Source organism: Acinonyx jubatus, chromosome E2 (assembly GCF_027475565.1).
Source record: "Acinonyx jubatus isolate Ajub_Pintada_27869175 chromosome E2, VMU_Ajub_asm_v1.0, whole genome shotgun sequence".
NCBI lineage: Eukaryota > Metazoa > Chordata > Mammalia > Carnivora > Felidae > Acinonyx > Acinonyx jubatus.
This window is the reverse complement of record NC_069396.1, coordinates 17,305,465-17,324,303: the sequence shown is the minus strand read 5'-3', so window position 1 is coordinate 17,324,303 and position 18,839 is coordinate 17,305,465. Positions and strand designations below refer to the sequence as shown.

Sequence of the window (18,839 nt, the reverse complement as noted above, 5' to 3'; positions counted from 1 at the left end):
AGTTCTAGAGAGCAGTGAGCTGATTCTCCAGTGGTGAGCAGAGGACTACATATGAATTGGGACCTGCAGGCCAATGTATCCCTGAGGAAAAGTCCACAAGAACAATTCAAGAAACTAGTAAGAAACAAGGGGCAGAAAGCTGTGGGACAAAAGCACAGCAGGCTTCTGGAGGGCTGGAGATCCTTTCTCTCAAGGTCAGGATCATTCCCACCTGCGGTAGTCCATCTCTCACAAGTAACATTTCGCCTTCAGTCAAGAAAGAAGCGGAGGAAAAAGATGGCTCATTTGAACTTGAGCCCCAGCTATGGTACTTCAGACTGTAGCTCCAGATCTACCCTTTTACCTAAAACACAGCTCCTGCCCAGAACCACGGTGCCTGGAAACCAGAGTGGTCCTGGAGAGAAAAGTGTTTAAGGGGGTAACATTCCATTTGGGTACATTGCAGCCATAGGACCCCCTGGTCTGGGGAAAGCAGCTGGGTTTGTGCCAGGGAGGTTCCCCACTCTAGGAAATGGGACCAAAGTCTTGCTCACAGGGCCATTCATCCTTGGAAAGGAAGCTGGGTTTAGACCCAGGGTTCCAGTTGGCCTTGCAAAAGGAGCTGGGTTGATGCCCACAGGGCCTGCTGGAGAAGAGCCCAGGGGCCCAGGAGCTGACCTGGGGAAAGTAACCTGACCAGGGCCTAATGGGCCAGTAGACCTTGGGAAGGCAGCAGGACTTGGGCCCTGCAAGCCACTGGCCCTTGGGAAGTTAGCTGGGTTGGGGCCTAGTGGCCCAGAGGTTCTTGGGAAAATTGCGGGACTTGAGCCCTGGAGGCCAGCAGACCTCTGGAAGGTAGCTGGATTTGAAGCCAATGTGCCAGAAGACTGAGAAAAGGCAGCTGGATTCAGCCCTCCTGAACCGGTCCCCCTTGGAAAGGGACTGGCATTTACTCCCATGGGCCCAGCTGGCCTTGAAAAATGAGCTGAATTAGGGCCTATGGGGCCGGGAGCTCTGGACATGGGAGATGGATTTGGCCCTGGAAGGCCAATTCCCCGAGAACCAGGACCCGAGTTTGGGCCCATGGGGCCAGGTACTCTTGCCATAGAGGATGGGCTTGTGCCCATGTTTCCAGAAGCCTGTGAGAAAGCAGCTGAATTTGCTCCTAATAGACCTGCTGCTCTTAAAATGGGGGCAAGATCTAGGCCTTGAGGTCCAGCCATCCTTAAGTTAAGACCAGATCCCGTGCCCAGGAGGCCACCTGCTCTGGTGTCCAGATTTGGGCCTGGTCCCAGGCCACCTGCCCTTGGGTTGGGCCCAAGGCTTGGGCCCAGGCTATTTGCTCTTGGGTTGGGCCCAAGGCCAGGGCCTGGAAACATACCTGATCTCGGGGCAGGGTTTGTACCAACGAAGCCTGATCTCAGATTGGGACTGGGTCCTGGTCCCAGGCCAACAGGCCTAGGATTAGGAGGACCATTCCCAGAAGGCAACAGGACACCTGCTCTCAGGTTGGGCCCAGATCCAGGGCCCATGGGGCCGCCACTTCTGGGGTCAGGACCTGTTCCCAGGAGACCACCTGCCCTTGGGTTGGACATAGGACCTGGCCCCGGGAGACCCCCTAACCTTGGATTAGACAGAGGCCCTGGGCCTGGTAGAGCCCCTGCCCTTGGGTTTAGAGATGGGCCTGGGCCTGGACCTGGGCCCAAGAGGCCACCAGGCCTTGGGAAAGAAACTGCACCTGTGCCAGTGGGATTCATCCCTCTTGGAAAAGAAGCCATGCCTGGGTCACGAGCACCAGCAGGGAAAGGTGCTGGATTTGAAGCCAATGAGCCTGATGAAGTTGGAAAAGGTGATGGGTTCCTTGGAAATGGGGCCAGATTTCCACCAAGAGAACCAGTTGCCATAAGGAAGGGATCAGAGTTCATGCCCAGCGGGTGACCTGTGTTTAGGACAGGACCCCCCTGTGGTCCCAAAGAACCGTCGAGTCGTCCTCGAGGTGGCAACTGAGCACGAGTCCAAGGAGTTGGCCGCTCTCTAGGGAAAATCCGGGGTTCTTTCATACTTTCTTGGGGACGTTGGTGATAATGGGCTTGGGGCGAGTTTTGAAAAGGATCTTGTTTTTGATGAGTGCTGTCACCAGGTACCGGGTGCCAGTCTTGCAGCCAAGCTCATCACAGTCCTGCTCCCCAGGAGTGTGTTTGACAAGGACGGCAAAAGGTTTCTCCAGGTGGATGATTTTTCCATACAGGATATGATGCCCCACGATCAGCACAGGGATTCCCTTTAGCAGAACAAGAACGAAACGCCTAAGGTTCAGGGCAAGGTCATAACACTCAGGTGCCTTCTAGAGATGCTCTTGGAAGGCAATGCTGGCACCTCCACTCCCTGGTTTGGCTCTAACAATATTGAAGAGCCACACCAGGCAACCACCCTCATGCCCTTTTTACTCTTTCTAACCCCAGGTAAGAGAATTTCCACTTTTTAGAACAGTGACTTTTCCAGCTTCCCCAAAGCTAAATTTCCCTGCTATTGCAGGGGTTGGGGGAGAACAAGCAGATACATTAGATTAGCTAGACCTCGAATAACAAACCTGAGGGCAGTCCTCACTCTGGGTCCTGGGAGCACCACCTTGGTGTAGCTTGCTTTCCTGAGGCATTAGGCAGGGAAAGAAAAGTCCCCTCACCTCAGTGGTGTAATGTAGGTCTCCCAGGAGGTTTCCAGCTAATCCAGTGCTGTAGCGAGCCTCGATCTCCCCCTGTAGCTCCATCAGCACCCATTCTGCCAGGCCTCCAGCCCCAGCACTGCAAGCAAAGGGCTGGCGGTTACAATATTTTTGAGGGGTGAAGGATGAATAGTGTCCTACACCACCATTCAAGGCCCAAAAGAACTTTGTTGAGCATAAGTTCTTGGGAAATTAGGCAGTGCCAGGCACTGAACTAGAGACTGAAATGCAAGGACGTGTGCAAGATGCACCTGAGAACCCCAATTCTTTCAGGAAAATGTCAAACCTACAGAACCCTAATCATTCAAGCTAAACAAAAGAAGTCTCAAAATGTACTCACCTGGAAATAACAATTTGCACCATGAGCTTTCCGTCTTTAAAAAGCAACTGAAAATAAGCTGTAGAGGAAAAAAAATTTTAGGACAATAATAATGATAGCTAACATATATCACGTACTATATGTGAGGCATTTTTCTAAGTGCTTTAGACAAATTTTATTTCACTCCAACAACTCTTTTAAGATGTAAATCTTTTTGAGTTGACACCGTACATGTAACATTGCTTAAGACCACCAAAGATCAACAATAGTGTGGAAAGTTAACACGTATTATACTTGTGTTCAAGGTCACATATTTACTAGTCAAAGAGCCAGAATTTGAACCCAAACATACATTAGAGCCCACATTGCTGACCACTATGCTAACTTGCCTTTCTCAAGGATGTTCTATTTTCTGTTCTGTTTTTTTTAATTTTTATTTTTAAGAGACAGAGTGTGAGTGGGAGAGGGGCAGAGAGAGGGAGATAGGATCCAAAGTGGGCTCTGTACTGACAGCAGAGAGCCTGCCCGGTGCAGGGCTCAAACTCATGAACGCAAGATCCTGACCTGAGCCAAAGTTGGACACTTGAAGTCAGACTGAGGCACCCCTAGTCTGCATGTTTCTTAAGAAATTAAAGAATTCATTTAGATTCTACATTTTCCTTTGGTGATGATATACACTTCATGTCTAACACTTTGGTTATGTTTCAAGGTTCAAAAGACCTTCTTTAACAAAAGCCAAGAAACGAAAAAGTCCTTCAGACAACTTTAGTGAATGGTAAGCTGATTTCTAACATGACTCTCATCATACGCCTTGACCATCTTTCACTTTGGTACTAAAATACCCTGATACTCCATCAACTTTCCTTTTATACAACAGTACCACCTGGTGGCAAGTTTGTGGTACTCTAAAAGAATGGGTTAAAATGCATTTTTGCCTGAAACAACTATCTTCACTTGTCTTTCTAGAAAGGATACATTCCTGGGAGGTTAGGGGGATAGGGAGAATTTAAACTACGGGTTCTGTATAAGTCCTTCCAATGAATTGCTAGAACTTAGCGGAAAGTTAGTAGTCTAGTGTTTACCAGTTGTAGTATGGCAGGTTAATAGGTGTAATTGTGCTCAAGGTTAGCAAACAACAGATTAATTTATGTGCTGCTGAAGCAAGCACGTGCAAACACCAGATTAAAAAGTTAAACAGGTTTCTTCACTGGTATGTTGACCTTCATTTTGGATCTTCAGGGAAAAGTATGTTGCCAAAAGCCTTCCAGGACAGCAGAACCTCTACTCTTGAGCACCAAACACTTTGGGAACATAAGGTCAGTCAATTCACTGGTCTTAAATTCAGATATAAACAGTAGCTAATATTTATTGAATTTGTATTACGAATCAGATGCTGTTCACACATAAGAACCTAGGCCTCGTGACTTTATGCTACACCCATCATAATCAATATGCTCCCAAAGGAGAAAACCAAGTATCGGTGAGAATGAAAAGGCACCAAAGCATCAGGCAGGCACTGCATACGTGGAAGAGCTGATTAGAAGGGCAAGGGGGAATCAAGGAATCTCTGAGTAAGACAGACCTTCCGCAGTAGCACCAGTTGTGGCACTGCTTGAGAACAAATACACCAGGCTCAAGGGCAAACGTCTTGTGACAAGATAAGGAGGCCCTACCACTACCACCCAGAATAACCAAAAGAACTGTTAAAATTCTTCTAAGGTTTCCTGAAGGAGAAAGGATTACAATTTAAAATCAGAAGACCTAAAGTCAGGTTCCAGCCTATAAGTGTAGAAACTCTTCACTGTGTCATCATACACAAGTCACTTAATGACTATGGGGCTAGCATCCAGATTATCTGACTCATTAGCCTACTTTGAAGACCACATATATGCACAAATGCTTTAAAGATAAATAGCTAGTTTTTTAGAGAAGGGAAAAAATAAATCAGTATTTCCACACTATAACTGTGACTGTAATTTAGAGAATGGTAGGTATACTTTAGCCATGAATCAAAAAAGACTTAGTAACTAGAAACTGAAATTGGAAGGTTTCTAAAGGTTAATAAATGCATACAGATTAAAGGCTTCTTATAACTAAGCTTTTGATGACTGATAACGCACTACATATTACTTGATGGGTCTATTTATAACAAAATATAGGTACTTTGAGAAACAATTACGTGTTCACACAGATACACAGATTCTAGGAAGACCACAGCAAGGAAGGAAATCAATCTTTAAGGCCTCTGGAAGCATGTTTGAGACAAGTACATATGGGCTGCAGAAATATTTTAAGTGTATCCCACATTTCCCGGAAAGTTTCCTGTTAGAACAGGAATTGACAACAGTGGCCTAAGTGGGCAAAGGAAAATAGATGCCTGATAGCTGGGCCGGAATACCTGTACCTGCGTACTAATCCCTGGTACTTGAGAGCACACGCAGCTTTACCCACTATGTAGGAAGCCCTGCCTCAGTAGATCTCCTGACACTGGCAGACATCCAGCAATGCTCCTGAAAATAAAAATTCCCTGGCCTACAGCTCCACCATCTTCACCATCCTGCTTCTGTACCTAGTCAGGCTGGTAAAAATTTGTGCTAGTCCTACTGGGATGCTGCAGATGTGAACAGGAATGAAATTCATTCCTACTTATAGAAGTCTAGCTCACAGGAACCTATAGACTGGCCTAACTACATTTATGTACACGAGGATGTATTTACCAAGGTAGTAAGAAATGTAGGAGAGGGCATTCCTTTAGCAAATTTTAAAATTCTACTCTTTAAAAAAATTCATTTATTTTTGAGAGAGACAGAGACAGTGTGAGCAGGGAAGGGACAGAGAGAGGGGGAGAAAAAGAACTCCATCCTGCCAGCACAGAGCCCAATGTAGGGCTCAAACCCACGGAACTGTGAGATCATGACCTGAGCCAACAAGAGTTGGACTCTTAACTAAGCCACCCAAGTGCCCCTTAAAATTAGATTTTAAAATAGCCTATCAGAGTGCCTGCGTGGTTCAGTTGGACTCTTGATTTTTGGCTCAGGTCATCCTCCCAGGGTTGTGGGATCGAGCCCATTGGCTCTGTGCTGAGCATGAAGCCTGCTTAAGATTCTTTCTCTCTCTCTCCCCCCCCCACCCTCGCATTTTCTCAAATTAAAAAAAAAAAAAATTGGGGGCCTCTGGGTAGCTCGGTCAGTTGAGCATCACACTCTTAATTTTGGCTCAGGTCATGATCTGGAGGTTCGTGGGATCAAGCCCCGAGTCAGGCTCTGCGCAGATAGAGATTCTCTTGGGATTCTCTCTCTCCCTCCTTCTCTGCCCCTCTCCTACACACTCTCTCAAAATAAACATTTAAAAAAGTTTTTAAATAGCCTATCACCTGAATTTTATTATTCCTTCCTTCTCTTGCTCCTTGAGATTACTCCTGTCTGCAACTGTTCTCAGGGTCAGAGCAGGCAGATCTACCTGGTACTTCATTGAGGACACACTTGATGGAGGCAACAGGGAATGTGTATTTCACTTAATGTGGAGTTGTCTAAAAAGGATCTGAGAACATGCAGCCCAATCTGTCCCTATTATACCCTTGACAATACGCAGGTAGTAGGAAAATGAAGAAGTGAAAAAGTATAATGCAAACCAAATCCTATTAGTAATAATAGATCTAACATTACAATAAATATTTCCTGTAGAACAAAACAAAAATTTCTGAGTCTTCAGTTTCAACTAATTCCAGCAATAAAGACAACTAGAACAATTTCTACATGTTTGTTTTAAAACACTGTGTAGAAATTGCAGGTTTATCAAAAACAACATTTAAAGACACAGCCTGAAGAATTCACTCTAGCAAATCATGAAACTAAAAGGAGTCAATGGAAGAGCTTGTTTGCCACCTCTTTCTCAACAGTATTGAGTTTAATCCCAGATCTGGCTAGGACCAACTAACTTACTTTGGTTTAAGAATAATAATTCTAAGTTGACAATATGTGTAACTGTAGAGCCAAGGAGAATTTTGTGATTCACTTTTTAAAAGATGTTTAATTCACTGTACTTCAGAGTGGAGCCTCATAGGCTACAGCTAGAGTGTGGACCTGAAGAGATGGCAAAGTGAGGAGAAAACCCAACCTCTTTCCCCTGAAATGAATTATTTTGACCCTCCCCCCCCCCCACTCCCACATCTCAACAAAGGGGTATTTTTTTCTGCTTAATTTTTCTGGGCCTTCATATAGCTAAATAAACAATACATAATTCTGTATTCCTAGCTTAGTCAAGTGACTTTAGCTCCATAAAAGAAATTTTAAAAGCACTTTATACATTCTAATTAACTCTAATTTTTTCCCTTAAAAAAAAAAAAAGCCCTTTGTGGGGCTTAAAAATTTCTAGAAATGGCTTGCCCCAGATCATCCCCAGTCTTCAGATGTGAAGCTAGTCTGGAGATCCTGGGTAAAATCAACACACTATTGTTTCTCAGGAACAGTGGTCCAGATAATTTCGAGACCCCTGAACAAACTACAGCACAGCAAAGGAACCAGCATTCTTAAAACCAATCTGGAGCTAAAATGGATCGCTACACAAAATTCAAAAGATTTAACTAGAACCAGACCAATCTGGGATGTACCTTATTTAGAACTATCATTTGACTTCTACCTCTATTTGAACTTAATTACTGGTAAAGTTATTATTAAAAACCTGAAAAATCAGAGTGCAAACACAGTTTAAGAGGAAAAAAAAATCCAGGCATTATGATATAAAAAGCTTAATTTCTCCCATAGCTAAACTTTTGTGGACACTTATCTGATTTTATCATTTAACTATGAAAACAACCCTAATGATGCACACACTTATTCCCATTTTATAGATGAAGAAACATGCTCAGAGAAACTAAAGGTTAAGTAACTGGTCACGCAGCTAGTAAGCGGTAGAGCTGGGATGTGAACCTTAACGCTTCCACAATATGGCCTCTCCAGCAGTCCTCTCCCACAGCCCCTTGAATACAGTACATCTATATCACTTCTGAGTGTTTTACAGATATTATTAGCCTTTCTCATGTCTACAACACACCAAGTAAGTAACCTACACAACTTGCAGCCAAAGCAGCTATTACATCTGTGGGGTAGGTAGTTGAAAACAAGCCTTTTTATCATATTCAATTGCTGAAATTTAGATTTTTGAAATCTCTAGAGATCTACTCAGTGTCACCTCCAGAATTCAAAATTTAGAAGGCAAAATGAGCCAAAAGAAGAGAGTACATTGTCACTGCGTTTCTTGTACTTTGCTTTCTGAATTGTTAAACTGTTTTAAAATATTACTGCTGTCTTACAGAGAACTGAAAATGAACGAGCAATGAGCCTCATAATGATAACTGCCCCCAAAATACAAAGTGGTAGAACAAAGTGTGGTATAGATTTAACAGAACATACGGTTTTTACCCAAATAAGGGGACTCAAGGGTAATTACAAATTAAGTTTTACTAGAGCTAAGTAGTATTTTACAAATTTTCATTACACCTTTCAATGCAAGTTGTATGTTGTTTTTTTTAAAATAGGGAATAAAGGCTTAAACTTTACAGTTCTCAATATAAAAATTTTTGTTTTTTATTTAAAAAAACTAAATCCATGACACAAAGTGTTTTCAAATTGCTAGGCCAACACTTAGCATTTACCAAACTTTTATTTAGTCCCAGGAATGTTCTTTGTTTAGAAATGCTGTGAGAACTCAAGTTGTCGGACCTGGATTCTGTCACTTACCCTATATATGACGTGGGAGTAATCTAACTTTGTAAGTTTCAGTTTCCCCACCAACAAATGGGGCATAAGAAAGAACCTATCCCAAAGGATTGTTGTGAAAATTTAATGAGGTTATGAATGTAAAATCCTCAGAACAGCGACTAAGACGTGGTATGCCTTTAGGGTCAAACTATTTATTACGTGGGGAGGAATGTGACATTTTCTTAGTATATGTCCAAAATAATGTCTTAATACTATACTGTATAATTATTGTTTATAGTGGACTAAAACATCCAGAAAAGCAGCAGGTTATCAGAGTAAAACCAAGTTTACATAATGTGAGAACAATTCAACCAGGACAGTCAAGGTTCACCAAACTGCTTCAAGGATTAAGTTCTGAAAGGGTTTTTTTTGTTTTTTTTTCCTCTAAAGATCACTATTTCTCTATGTGCCTTTCCATTAAACTAACAATTCAGGAAGTTGTCATATATGAATGCAGGTTATTTTTATTAACAGTGTCATTGTGGTTTGTGACTGAAGGAGATGGTCTAAGTTTCAAAGGGAAAATCTTGTCTCTTGACAGGCTTATGTCATTAACCGCTAAAATTCGGTTTCTAAATGAGAAGCTTGCTCCCCTCCAAAGAGGGGCTATGGAGGGTGGGTGGAAATGAATGCTTCCAAACTTTTCATTAGTGAAGAGTGTGTTCAAAAACATGTGTGGATACTATGCATACACGTGGTACTTTCCCATCACATTTTAGGATTCCCATGATGGAGGGAATCAGTTACTGGTATTTGTAGACAATGGGTGAAAAAGATGGCTTCAGTCGATCTGAGTTACTCCAGTTTTCTCCATCTTCTGCTACTCTGCAGCCCCATCTGAACCCTTCCTCCTCTTACTGTAACCCCCTATCTACCCCAAAGCCCATCCTTTCTAGCCCTGCTTGAAGTCTTACACTATCCGGGATTCTCCGCCCCCAACCGGCTCCCACTTTCTCCTCCCTCACCCCTGACCCCCTCCCATCCCTTCAGTTACAAACACTTCCTACGTCTAGTCCCGCCCACTTTCTGGGACTTCTCGATCCGCTTTCCCTCTCTTCCCCAACCCCCTCCAGTTCACCCCCAGACTTTCGGTGGGATCTCCTATCAACCTAATTAACCCTTTCTCCTACCTCCCAAGGAAAGTATTCTTTAAACTGCATTCCTCCACACCCCTCACTGGAGTGATCTTCCAAACTGTCCACCCTCCTCCCAAAGATTTCTCTTTACACGTCCTTCTACCACCCTCATTCTCCAGATCTTGCCCTGTTCCTTCTTCAATCTGAAGTGCTTAGCTACTCCAGGACCCCACCCCACTCTTCCCCAGTCTCTCACTCCGCCTACAAAGAACCTGGAGCACTCTTTCTTGCAACCACCCTCCCAATTACCTCTACCAGCAGCTCCCCCCCCCCCCCACCGCGACTTAAAAATGTCCCCTCGAACAAGCCTCATAGTCCTACCCCCCCTCCCCCCAGTCCGCTTTCTGATATGCCCGCTACTTCCTGGGTTCCAGTTCTACCCCGCTCCCGCAAGCCTCACGTGCTGGACTCCCTCCCCACCCGGGGAAGAACCCCTTCCCGCACGTACCTCGAGGTTCCGGCCCGCGCCGCCCCCTTCTCCGTCCTCCGCCCGCGCTCGGCCACCCTTTCCGCCCTTCTCTCGCTCCGCCCCGCTCGCTCCCTTCCTTCCCTCCGCCTTCCGTCTCTACACCGCTCCCTTCCCCCACAATTCCCGGCCCTCCCACCCCGGGGGCTCCTCTGGGCTCGCCCCCACCTCGCCGCGGCTCTCTTCGCTCCCCTCCCCCTTCCCGGCCGCCCCTCCCCCGCCCGCGCTCCCCGCCCCTCGGCTCGCCATTCTTCTCCTCGAGCCGCGCGCCCCACCCGGCTCCAGCTCCCTAGCTTCCCGCTCCCTCGCACCCTCGCCCCCAACCCAGGCTCAGCCCTCAATCCCCGCGGCCTCCCGCGACCCCCGCCCGCGGCCTGACCTGCAATGGCGGCCGCCGAGCGCGGCGCCGCGCGGCCAACGGGCGACAACCGAACCTCCCGCCGCCGTCGCCGCCGCCGCGAGCACTGCCTGCGCACTTCCGGCCTTGCGCCGCGAGCACTTCCGGGGCAGAGCACGCGAGCGCGCGCGCACGTGGGGCCGCGGTAGAGAGAGACGAGCCCCCAGCCATAGGTGAGTTGAGGAAGGGGTAAGTTTAGCAGCGGGAGAGAAAGAAATTTGAGGGGCTGCGGCCTGCTCTTGGCAGACGCCGGCGGAGCTCGCTGTCCCCCCCTGTGCCGTGGGTGGGTGGGTGCTGCTCGTAGATTCCCGGAGAGAGAAGGGGCGGCGGAGTTCTAGCGCGCACTTCAGACGCCGTCTTAGCTGGGCTGGGCCGGGCCCGGCGGAACGCGCCTGTTCTGCCCGCGCGTTCCTAACCTTGAAGAAAGACGAGCGAGCGGCGAACCAGACCCGGCCCCTGTCTTCACCGAGTGTGATTGTTGGCGGCTGTGTGGAGGGGATAGTTGACAGATGCCAAACTAAGTCCTGTCGCTTCTTTCCTTGAGGAGCTCTCGGTTCTGCCAGCCCCATGAGTCCCGCTGTCAGTCACTACCTTAGCTTGAGTCTGTAATTTGTAAACTTAGAGTGCTGTAAAGTTAGAAGTGTTCGCTAAAATGCAGATTCCTAGTCTACCCCCTTTCTCTCCTCAGCCAAGAGAGGAATTCTGGAGCTGTGGAGTAGGACCCAGAGTCCTGCATTTTTAAAAGCCGTTTTTCCATATAGTTTGATGCAGAAATTCTGTGGACCGGGCTTTGAGAGACCCATTTAGGCTGTCAATATTTCTTGCTTTTTGCGAGTATTAGTGGTGTTTTCCAGGAGTACCTTAGTTTCTGCCTCGAATACAACCAGTCAACTCTATGTGCCTCCCTTCCTTAAAGTGCGCACACCCAATTAGAGAATGAGGTTATGTTCAGTATTTTGTCATTCTTCTTTCCCAGAGTACTTTTCTTCAGGTAATTGGCAGGATTGTTAGGAGTCTGGGGAATGCTCTGTGTGTCGATCTTTTAATTTTTCTGCTGAAGCATCCTGAGCTTCTGGAAATAGTTTGATAGGTTCTTGCGGGGGGGGGGGGTGGCGAAAGCATCATTAGTTAGATATTCAGAAGTGAATCTCAGGTACAGTTAGACTCTTCCATACAGGATGGCGATAATAATACATGTGATATACTGCTGTTAACAATAGTGAGGAACAATACAGGCGACACACTGGTGTTAACGTTTCACAATAATGACTCTTTTTCTCCCCCCCCCCCTCCAGGAATGGGTGAATTTAAGGTCCATCGAGTACGTTTCTTTAATTATGTTCCATCAGGGATCCGCTGTGTGGCTTACAATAACCAGTCAAACAGATTGGCTGTTTCACGAACAGATGGCACTGTGGAAATTTATAACTTGTCAGCAAACTACTTTCAGGAAAAAGTAAGTCATTTGGAAGCCTGATTTGGTGTTGCTGAGTTAATTTTCTTACTAAGTTGAATTCTACAACGTGTATGTCTTTTGTGTTGAAGGATTTCAAAAGAAAGTGACTGTACTCTCTCTGGGTTATTTAGAACTATATAACATGTGTAGTAAATATGCAATCTCTTGACTGAGCTCAGAGTTTTGATCTATAACGTTGGTTAGAAAGAAACCTAGAAATTATGGTGGCCCACTGTCTGTTGGAAACTGAGGTTTGCTGGATCTTTGGAGCACAACAAAAAAGGGAAATTGTCAAGACCCATTGCTTTATAATCAGTCTCTGCACCAGTGCAACTTTGGTAAGGTGGAATTTCCTGCTGGGGTTGTCAGTACCTATTTCATTGTCAATTCAGAAGAAACAATCCTTTTTTTTTTTTCTTCTTCTTAAGTTTTTTAATTTATTTTTTGAGAGAGAGAGAAAGAGCGCATGGGTGGGGAAGGGTCAGAGAGGAGAGAAAGACTCCCAAGCAGGCTCTGTGGTGTCACCACAGAGCCTGTTGCAGAGCTCCATCTCACAAACCCTGAGGTCATGACCTGAGCTGAAATCAAGAATCAGACGCTTAACCGACTGAGCCACCCAGGTGCCCAGAAACATTTTAATATCAAACTTTTTGGTGACGATGGTAGGAAGATGGATTTCTAAGTTCATCTGAGAGAATGTAGACTGAACTGCCTATAATTGGGAGTCAAAGTAAAATACCATTTGGGTGTATGCAGAGAGCTGTTATAGCAGCATATTTTTCAAAAGTACTGATTACTGATTGCAGGTGCAACAAAATAATTCATTTTACATTAATGAATGTGTATTGCCCTAAGCACTGAATGGATGCCTATGAATGGGTAGATGGATAAATGCATGAATTTAGTGCCCAGCAGTTTAATACTTGGAATTAAGGCATCCTGTAATTGTTTCTAAATGAATGAGTGATGAGTGGCAAGTATTAGGCATTATGACAAATGTCAGAGGCCCTACATTGAAGGAGCTCAAAGTCCAGTGGGGAAATAGATATACAGTTTTCAAAGAGTAGGTAAATTTTATGATAAAGCTAAGTACCAGAGCAGTCTAGGTGGCTCAGTCTGTTTACATCAGACTCTTATTTTGGCTCAGGTCAGGATCTCACAGTTCGTGGGATCAAGCCCCATATCAGGCTCCACATTGACGGTGTGGAACCTGCTTGGGGTTTTCATACTCCCTCTCTTTCTGCCCTTCCCTGCTCATGCACGCACATGGGTGTCCCCTCTCTCTTTCCAAATAAATAAATAAATAAACTTAAAAAAAAAAAAAGCTAAGCACAGGCCTAGAATCTTAGTGGAGAGGTGCTTTTACTCTGATGATGTGGGTTTAGGAATCCTGGAAAGGGATGACTTACTGAGTTGACCCCTGAAGAACCAAGAAGTTAAAAAAAAAATTGGGGTGCCTGTGTGGCTCGGTCAGCTAAGCGTCTGACTTTTGATTTTGGCTCAGTTCATGATATCAGGGTTCACAAGATCGATTGCCTGCCATGGGCTCTGTGATGACAGCACGGAGCCTGCTTGGGAATTGCTCTCCTTCTCTGTCTGGCCCTCCCCTGTGCATGCATTCTTTCTCTCAAAATAAATAAACTTAAAAAGAAAGTTAAAAAAATTGCTGATTACCATAAATAAGTCACATTCTATGCTGTGAAAAATGTGCTATGGTATATGCTTGTCGCACCCTGTGGTTTTTCTTATCATTTATGACAATTACAATTACATAATAGTTTGTACATTTGTTTAATGTTTTTCTTCCCCATTGAACTTCAAATTTTGTGAAAACAGGGACCATGTGGGTGATATTGATGACATTATTCCCAGCATTTAGCAAGTGTCTAGTGCAGAACCACTCCTGAGTTCATGTTTATTTAGTGAATATGTCAGTTATTCTTTACTGAATGTCTCCTATTTTTTCTCATCTGTTCTTATTTCATCAATAATTAACTTAGTATTTTGCTTTTTCAATAGTCCCTTCCCTACTTCTTAATCACTCTCAGAACAAGAAAAAACTTTGTCCGTTAGAGTGAAAAGAGTAGGGGCTTAGAATAAGAATTAAAATGTTCTCTTCACATTTGACTGTGGCACTTTGCGCAAGCCCCTTAAACCACAAGTACTTGTGTCCTTTCAAGTAAAGAGAAGAAAAATTGTACCTACTCAGTGCTTTTTGTGCTGAGCAGACATAAGAATAAAGTGTCTTGATATATATGAAAACTTCTTTTTTTCCTAAAGTTTATTTACTTATTTGGAGAGCGAGAGAGCAAGCAGGGGAGGATCAGAGAGAGGCCCAAACAGGCTCCACACTGCTAGCTCAGAGGCTGATGTAGGGCTCAAACTCATGAACCATGAGATCATGACCTGAGCTAAAATCCAGAGTCAGACGCTTAACCAACTAAACAACCCAAGGGACCCTACATGAAACCTTTATAAGTGCTCATAAAGCACTTAGAAATCTGAGACTTCAGGGGCGCCTCGATGGCTCAGTCGGTTGAGCTTCCAACTCTGGTTCAGGTCACAATCTCACAATCTGTGAGTTCGAGCCCCACATCGGGCTCTGTGCTGACAGTTCAGAGCCTGGAGCCTGCTTCAGATTCTATGTCTCCCTCTCTCTGTGACCCTCCCCCGTTCATGCTCTGTCTCTCTCTGTCTCAAAAATAGATAAATATTAAAAAAAAAATCTGAGACTTGATAGTTAAGTAGCTGACTCTTGGTTTCGGCTCAGGTCACGATCTCACAGTTTGTGGGTTCAAGCCCTACATCAGGCTCTGCGCTGACAGTGCCCAGCCTGCTTGGGATTCTCTGTCCCCGTCTCTCTTTGCCCCTCCTCTGCTCGTTCTCTCTCTCTCAAAATAAATAAAAACTTAAAATTAAAAAAAAATAATAATCTTAAAAAAAGATTCTGAGACTTGAATGAGAAGTTGGAGGTGAGGCGCAAACCCACAACCCTCAATTCAAGAGTCACATGTTCTTCCAACTGAGCCAGCTGGGCATCCATTTGTTTTATTTTTAAAAAAACTTTTTATAGGTAAAATTGACACAATAAACATGTATTTAAAGTATACGTGTCAAGGGGCACCTGGGTGGCTCAGTTGGTTAAGCGTCTGACTCTTGATTTTCCCTCAGGTCATGAGGTCACGGTTCGTGTGTTTAAGCCCTGCATCGGGTTCTACACTAACCATGGGGGCCCTGCTTTGAATTCTTTCTGCTCCCACGTGCGCATGCACTCTTCTTTCTCTGTCTCTCAAAATAAATAAACTTAAAAAAATTTAAAGTGTATACATTGATAACTCTGACATACATGTGTACTGTGAAACCATCACCTAATCAAGATATTTACACTGATTTTGTAAAAAATTGCATATATCAAATACAGTTGGATACAAACTTTATTCTTTTGAAAAGGTTTGGAGGACAAGTCCTGGGAAAAGGAAACCAACTGTATAGGTAACTAAAATTTGAATCTAAAAAATGAAAATATTAATAGACATGATCTTCTGGTAGAACAAAACCCCATGTAGTCATTTCTAGGCAAGTGTTTTTAGTTTTGACGTTGTTGCCTGTGACCATTCAGTGCTGTTAGCTGATAAATTCAGTGTGGGTTGACATGTTATGGCGTTTCTGTAGTTTTTTCCAGGTCATGAGTCTCGGGCTACAGAAGCTCTGTGTTGGGCAAAAGGACAGCGACTCTTTAGTGGTGGACTCAATGGAGAGATTATCGAGTATGATTTGCAGGCATTAAACATCAAATATGCCATGGATGCTTTTGGAGGACCCATTTGGAGCATGGCTGTCAGCCCCTGTGGGTCTCAACTTTTGGTCAGTAAGCAGCTATTGGTAATTTAAAGCAAGAATTCTCTTGTGCTCACGTAAACATTCTTCCCTGTGTTTACAGGAGAGTAAAGTTAAGTTATATTATGACATGTAGCAACTCCATTCTGAAGTGGATTCCAGCAACCACGATGCAAGATTGGAATTGATATTGGGGATTAAAAATCTCTTGTCCTGGGGCAGCTGGATGGCTTGGTCAGTTAAACGTCTGAGTCTTGATTTCAGCTCAGGTCATGATCTCATAGTTCGTGAGTTTGAGCCCTGTGTCAGGTTCTGCATTGACAGCTTGGATCCTGCTTGGGATTCTTCCTCTCTCTCCACCTCTTCCCCACTTAAGCACACTCTCTCAAAAAACAACAACAAAAAAAACTTTAAAAAATCTCTTGTTTTTTTTTACATCATTTCTACTGCCACGTTGGACCTTGTTTATTCATTTATGAAATGAGAGGGTTCGTTTGGTTCAGTATTTCTCAAACTAGTTGGAATTGGGAGATGTGGAGGCTGTTTTTTGTTTTATTATGCTTTATGTTTTATGATAAATATCAATTCAGAGTATAGCATGTTAATACGAAATTCTTCTGTAGATTGACAACACACTAATGTATGTTACAACTTCTTGAGAGGTCCTTCCACAAGTTGACTTGTGGAACTGTTTTACCACAATGTCTCAAAAATTGAGTGCAGACTGAGAAGACTATCCCTCCCCCCTCACACAGACTTATTAAAATGGGTGTTTCCAGAGGTTTCATTTTTCTGGGATAAACCTATGATTCTTGTTTGATTTGTACTAATTTGTACAATATCTTGATGTTTCTTCATTTACATTGTATAGTTAATGGGTGTTTTATTTAGGCTCTGGGTCTCTAGCAGAGGTATGCTGTGAAATCCTACTTCTATTCCATGTCCTATACAGGAATTAGGCCACTGATTAGCCTGTTTTCTGGCTAGGATGTGAAGCCTGCCAAGAATACACTACCAGTTTCTTGGTAGCAGTAATTTTTTTTTTCCTGTCACAAACTACTTTTCTCTTTCACAGCAAATGATAGCTTCAGGGAAGAAACGTTTATATTTATAAATACATATATTTAGTTATGTAAAACGCTTCTCTTCTCTATTTTCCTCTAATAGGTTGGCTGTGAAGACGGATCTGTGAAGCTATTTCAAATCACCCCAGACAAAATCCAGTTTGAAAGAAATTTTGATCGGCAGAAAAGTAAGGGTCATTTTGGTGGGGGCAGTGAGTAGCCTCAACAAGAAGTTATGTTTCTGTGCCACTGGGGATGGGCTGTTTTCCCGTGGGTCCAGGTAATGTTTTCTCTCCACACTAACTTTACCTCAATATAGGGTATGTGCTCGAAGCCATCCTCCACTCAGGCTTTCTCTGTCACGTTGCATAGTGGTGGTTGCCTGCTTAAGTAATATAGTAAACTAGAAATCCAGAGTAGGAAAGCTAATGTTTCTGTGTAAGTCACTTTGTTCTCACTTTTTCTTTTTTTTTTTTTTTGAAGTTGTAACAGAGTGCATAAATACTAAAACCTAGAATTTGCAAACAGTTGTCCATGTTCCACCCAGTTGACACCTCTAGAGCAGGGGTTGGCAAACTTTTTCTGTAAAAACAGGAGATTAGTAAATATTTTAGGTTTTGTAGGCCATATGCTCTGTCAACTCTCTTGTTCTATAAAAGTAGTCATAGATAAATAAATGGGTATTGCTGTGCTTTGGTAAAGCTTTATCTATAAAAATAATTGGTGGACTTGATTTGGCCTTTGCGCCATAGCTTGCAGACTCTTAGAAAATAATAACTATCCCGTGTATTCTGTGTCTGTTAGTAATATTTTTCATCTGCTAGTCAGAGTCCCTTTTGTTTTTAATGCCTTTTGGGTGTTCTTTTATTTTTTTTTTAAAGAGAAATATTCTTTATTTAAAATATCTTTAAGTAACGTCCACTTCCAACATGGGGCTCAAACTCACAACCCCGAGAATAAGAGTTACATGCTCCACCAACTGAGCCAGCCAGGCTTGGTTTTTTGTTTTTTTGTTTGTGTTTTGTTTTTTAAGTTTATTTATTTTGAGAGAGAAAGTGGTTGGGGAAGGTGCAGAGAGTGAGAATCCCCAGTAGGCTCCACACTGTCAGCACAGAGCCTAACATGGGGCTTGAACCCATAAACTGCGTGATCATGACCTGAGCCAAAATCAGGCATCAACGCTTACTTGACTGAGCCACCCAGGTGTCCCTTGGGTGTTCTTTTTTAATTATAAAGGTGATATAATGCTTATTCAAAATTCATGTGCTTAGCCAAGTGTGAAAGAGAAAATATCTCATTCTGTTCTGTAGGCAACATTTTGGAAATAATCTTCAAGACGTGTTTGTATGTTCATATAAATGAATACACACGAGTGCTTGTGCTTGTTTTTTCACTTGGTGTATCACAGACCTCTTTCCATGCCAGTCATGCCAGTCTACATGGCATTCCATTTAATGGTGTTCCATAATTTATTTACCAAGCTCCTATTGATGGATTTTTTGTTTTTCACTACTACAACCAGGACGGCAATGACTATTCCAATATACATATTTTTTAACATTCCTACAAGTATTTCTCCTTGATTAATTCCCAGTAAAAGTGCTGAGCCAAATAAGCATATTTAAATTTTGTTATGTTCTTAACAGGTCACCCTCAAAAGGGGTCGCCCTCAAAATGTTGTGTTTCTTTATACTCCCATCAACC

General features: G+C 43.7%; 3 protein-coding genes across 4 annotated transcripts in view; 1 reads left to right on the top strand and 2 right to left on the bottom strand.

Moving 5' to 3' along the window:
- Positions 1-410: 410 nt before the first annotated feature.
- DERPC (DERPC proline and glycine rich nuclear protein) lies at positions 411-2,039 on the bottom strand. Its single transcript, XM_015069403.3, has one exon. It carries the CDS (start codon positions 2,037-2,039, stop codon positions 411-413), a length of 1,629 nt encoding a protein of 542 aa, XP_014924889.2.
- On the bottom strand, positions 2,036-10,884 carry CHTF8 (chromosome transmission fidelity factor 8). 2 transcript variants are annotated; one of them, XM_027076082.2, is made up of 4 exons: positions 10,761-10,884; positions 3,042-3,099; positions 2,663-2,780; positions 2,036-2,260 (listed from the first exon to the last, which is right to left on the bottom strand). In XM_027076082.2, the coding sequence occupies exons 2-4, from the start codon at positions 3,062-3,064 to the stop codon at positions 2,036-2,038; spliced, it is 366 nt and encodes a 121-aa protein (XP_026931883.1). In that variant the 5' UTR covers positions 3,065-3,099; positions 10,761-10,884. The 2 variants fall into 2 exon arrangements, with proteins under 2 accessions (XP_026931883.1, XP_026931884.1); XM_027076083.2 differs by lacking the exon at positions 10,761-10,884 and adding an exon at positions 10,364-10,444.
- The window catches only part of UTP4 (UTP4 small subunit processome component), a 31,553-nt gene continuing 23,533 nt past the window's right edge, over positions 10,820-18,839 (top strand). Inside the window, exons 1-4 of the mRNA XM_027076079.2 lie at positions 10,820-10,951; positions 12,074-12,234; positions 15,907-16,098; positions 17,239-17,323. Of these exons, the coding sequence (XP_026931880.1) occupies positions 12,076-12,234; positions 15,907-16,098; positions 17,239-17,323 (436 nt within the window). The 5' untranslated portion in view covers positions 10,820-10,951; positions 12,074-12,075. The remainder of the gene's footprint in view (positions 10,952-12,073; positions 12,235-15,906; positions 16,099-17,238; positions 17,324-18,839) is intronic.

Coding starts and splice junctions, on each gene's coding strand:
- DERPC (XM_015069403.3), bottom strand. CDS start 2,039: ATGAAAGAACCCCGGATTTTCCCTAGAGAGCGGCCAACTCCTTGGACT.
- CHTF8 (XM_027076082.2), bottom strand. CDS start 3,064: ATGGTGCAAATTGTTATTTCCAG. Junction 2,781..3,041: donor GTGCAAATTGTTATTTCCAG/GTGAGTACATTT, acceptor CTTTGCTTGCAG/TGCTGGGGCTGGAGGCCTGG. Junction 2,261..2,662: donor ACCTACATTACACCACTGAG/GTGAGGGGACTT, acceptor GTTCTGCTAAAG/GGAATCCCTGTGCTGATCGT.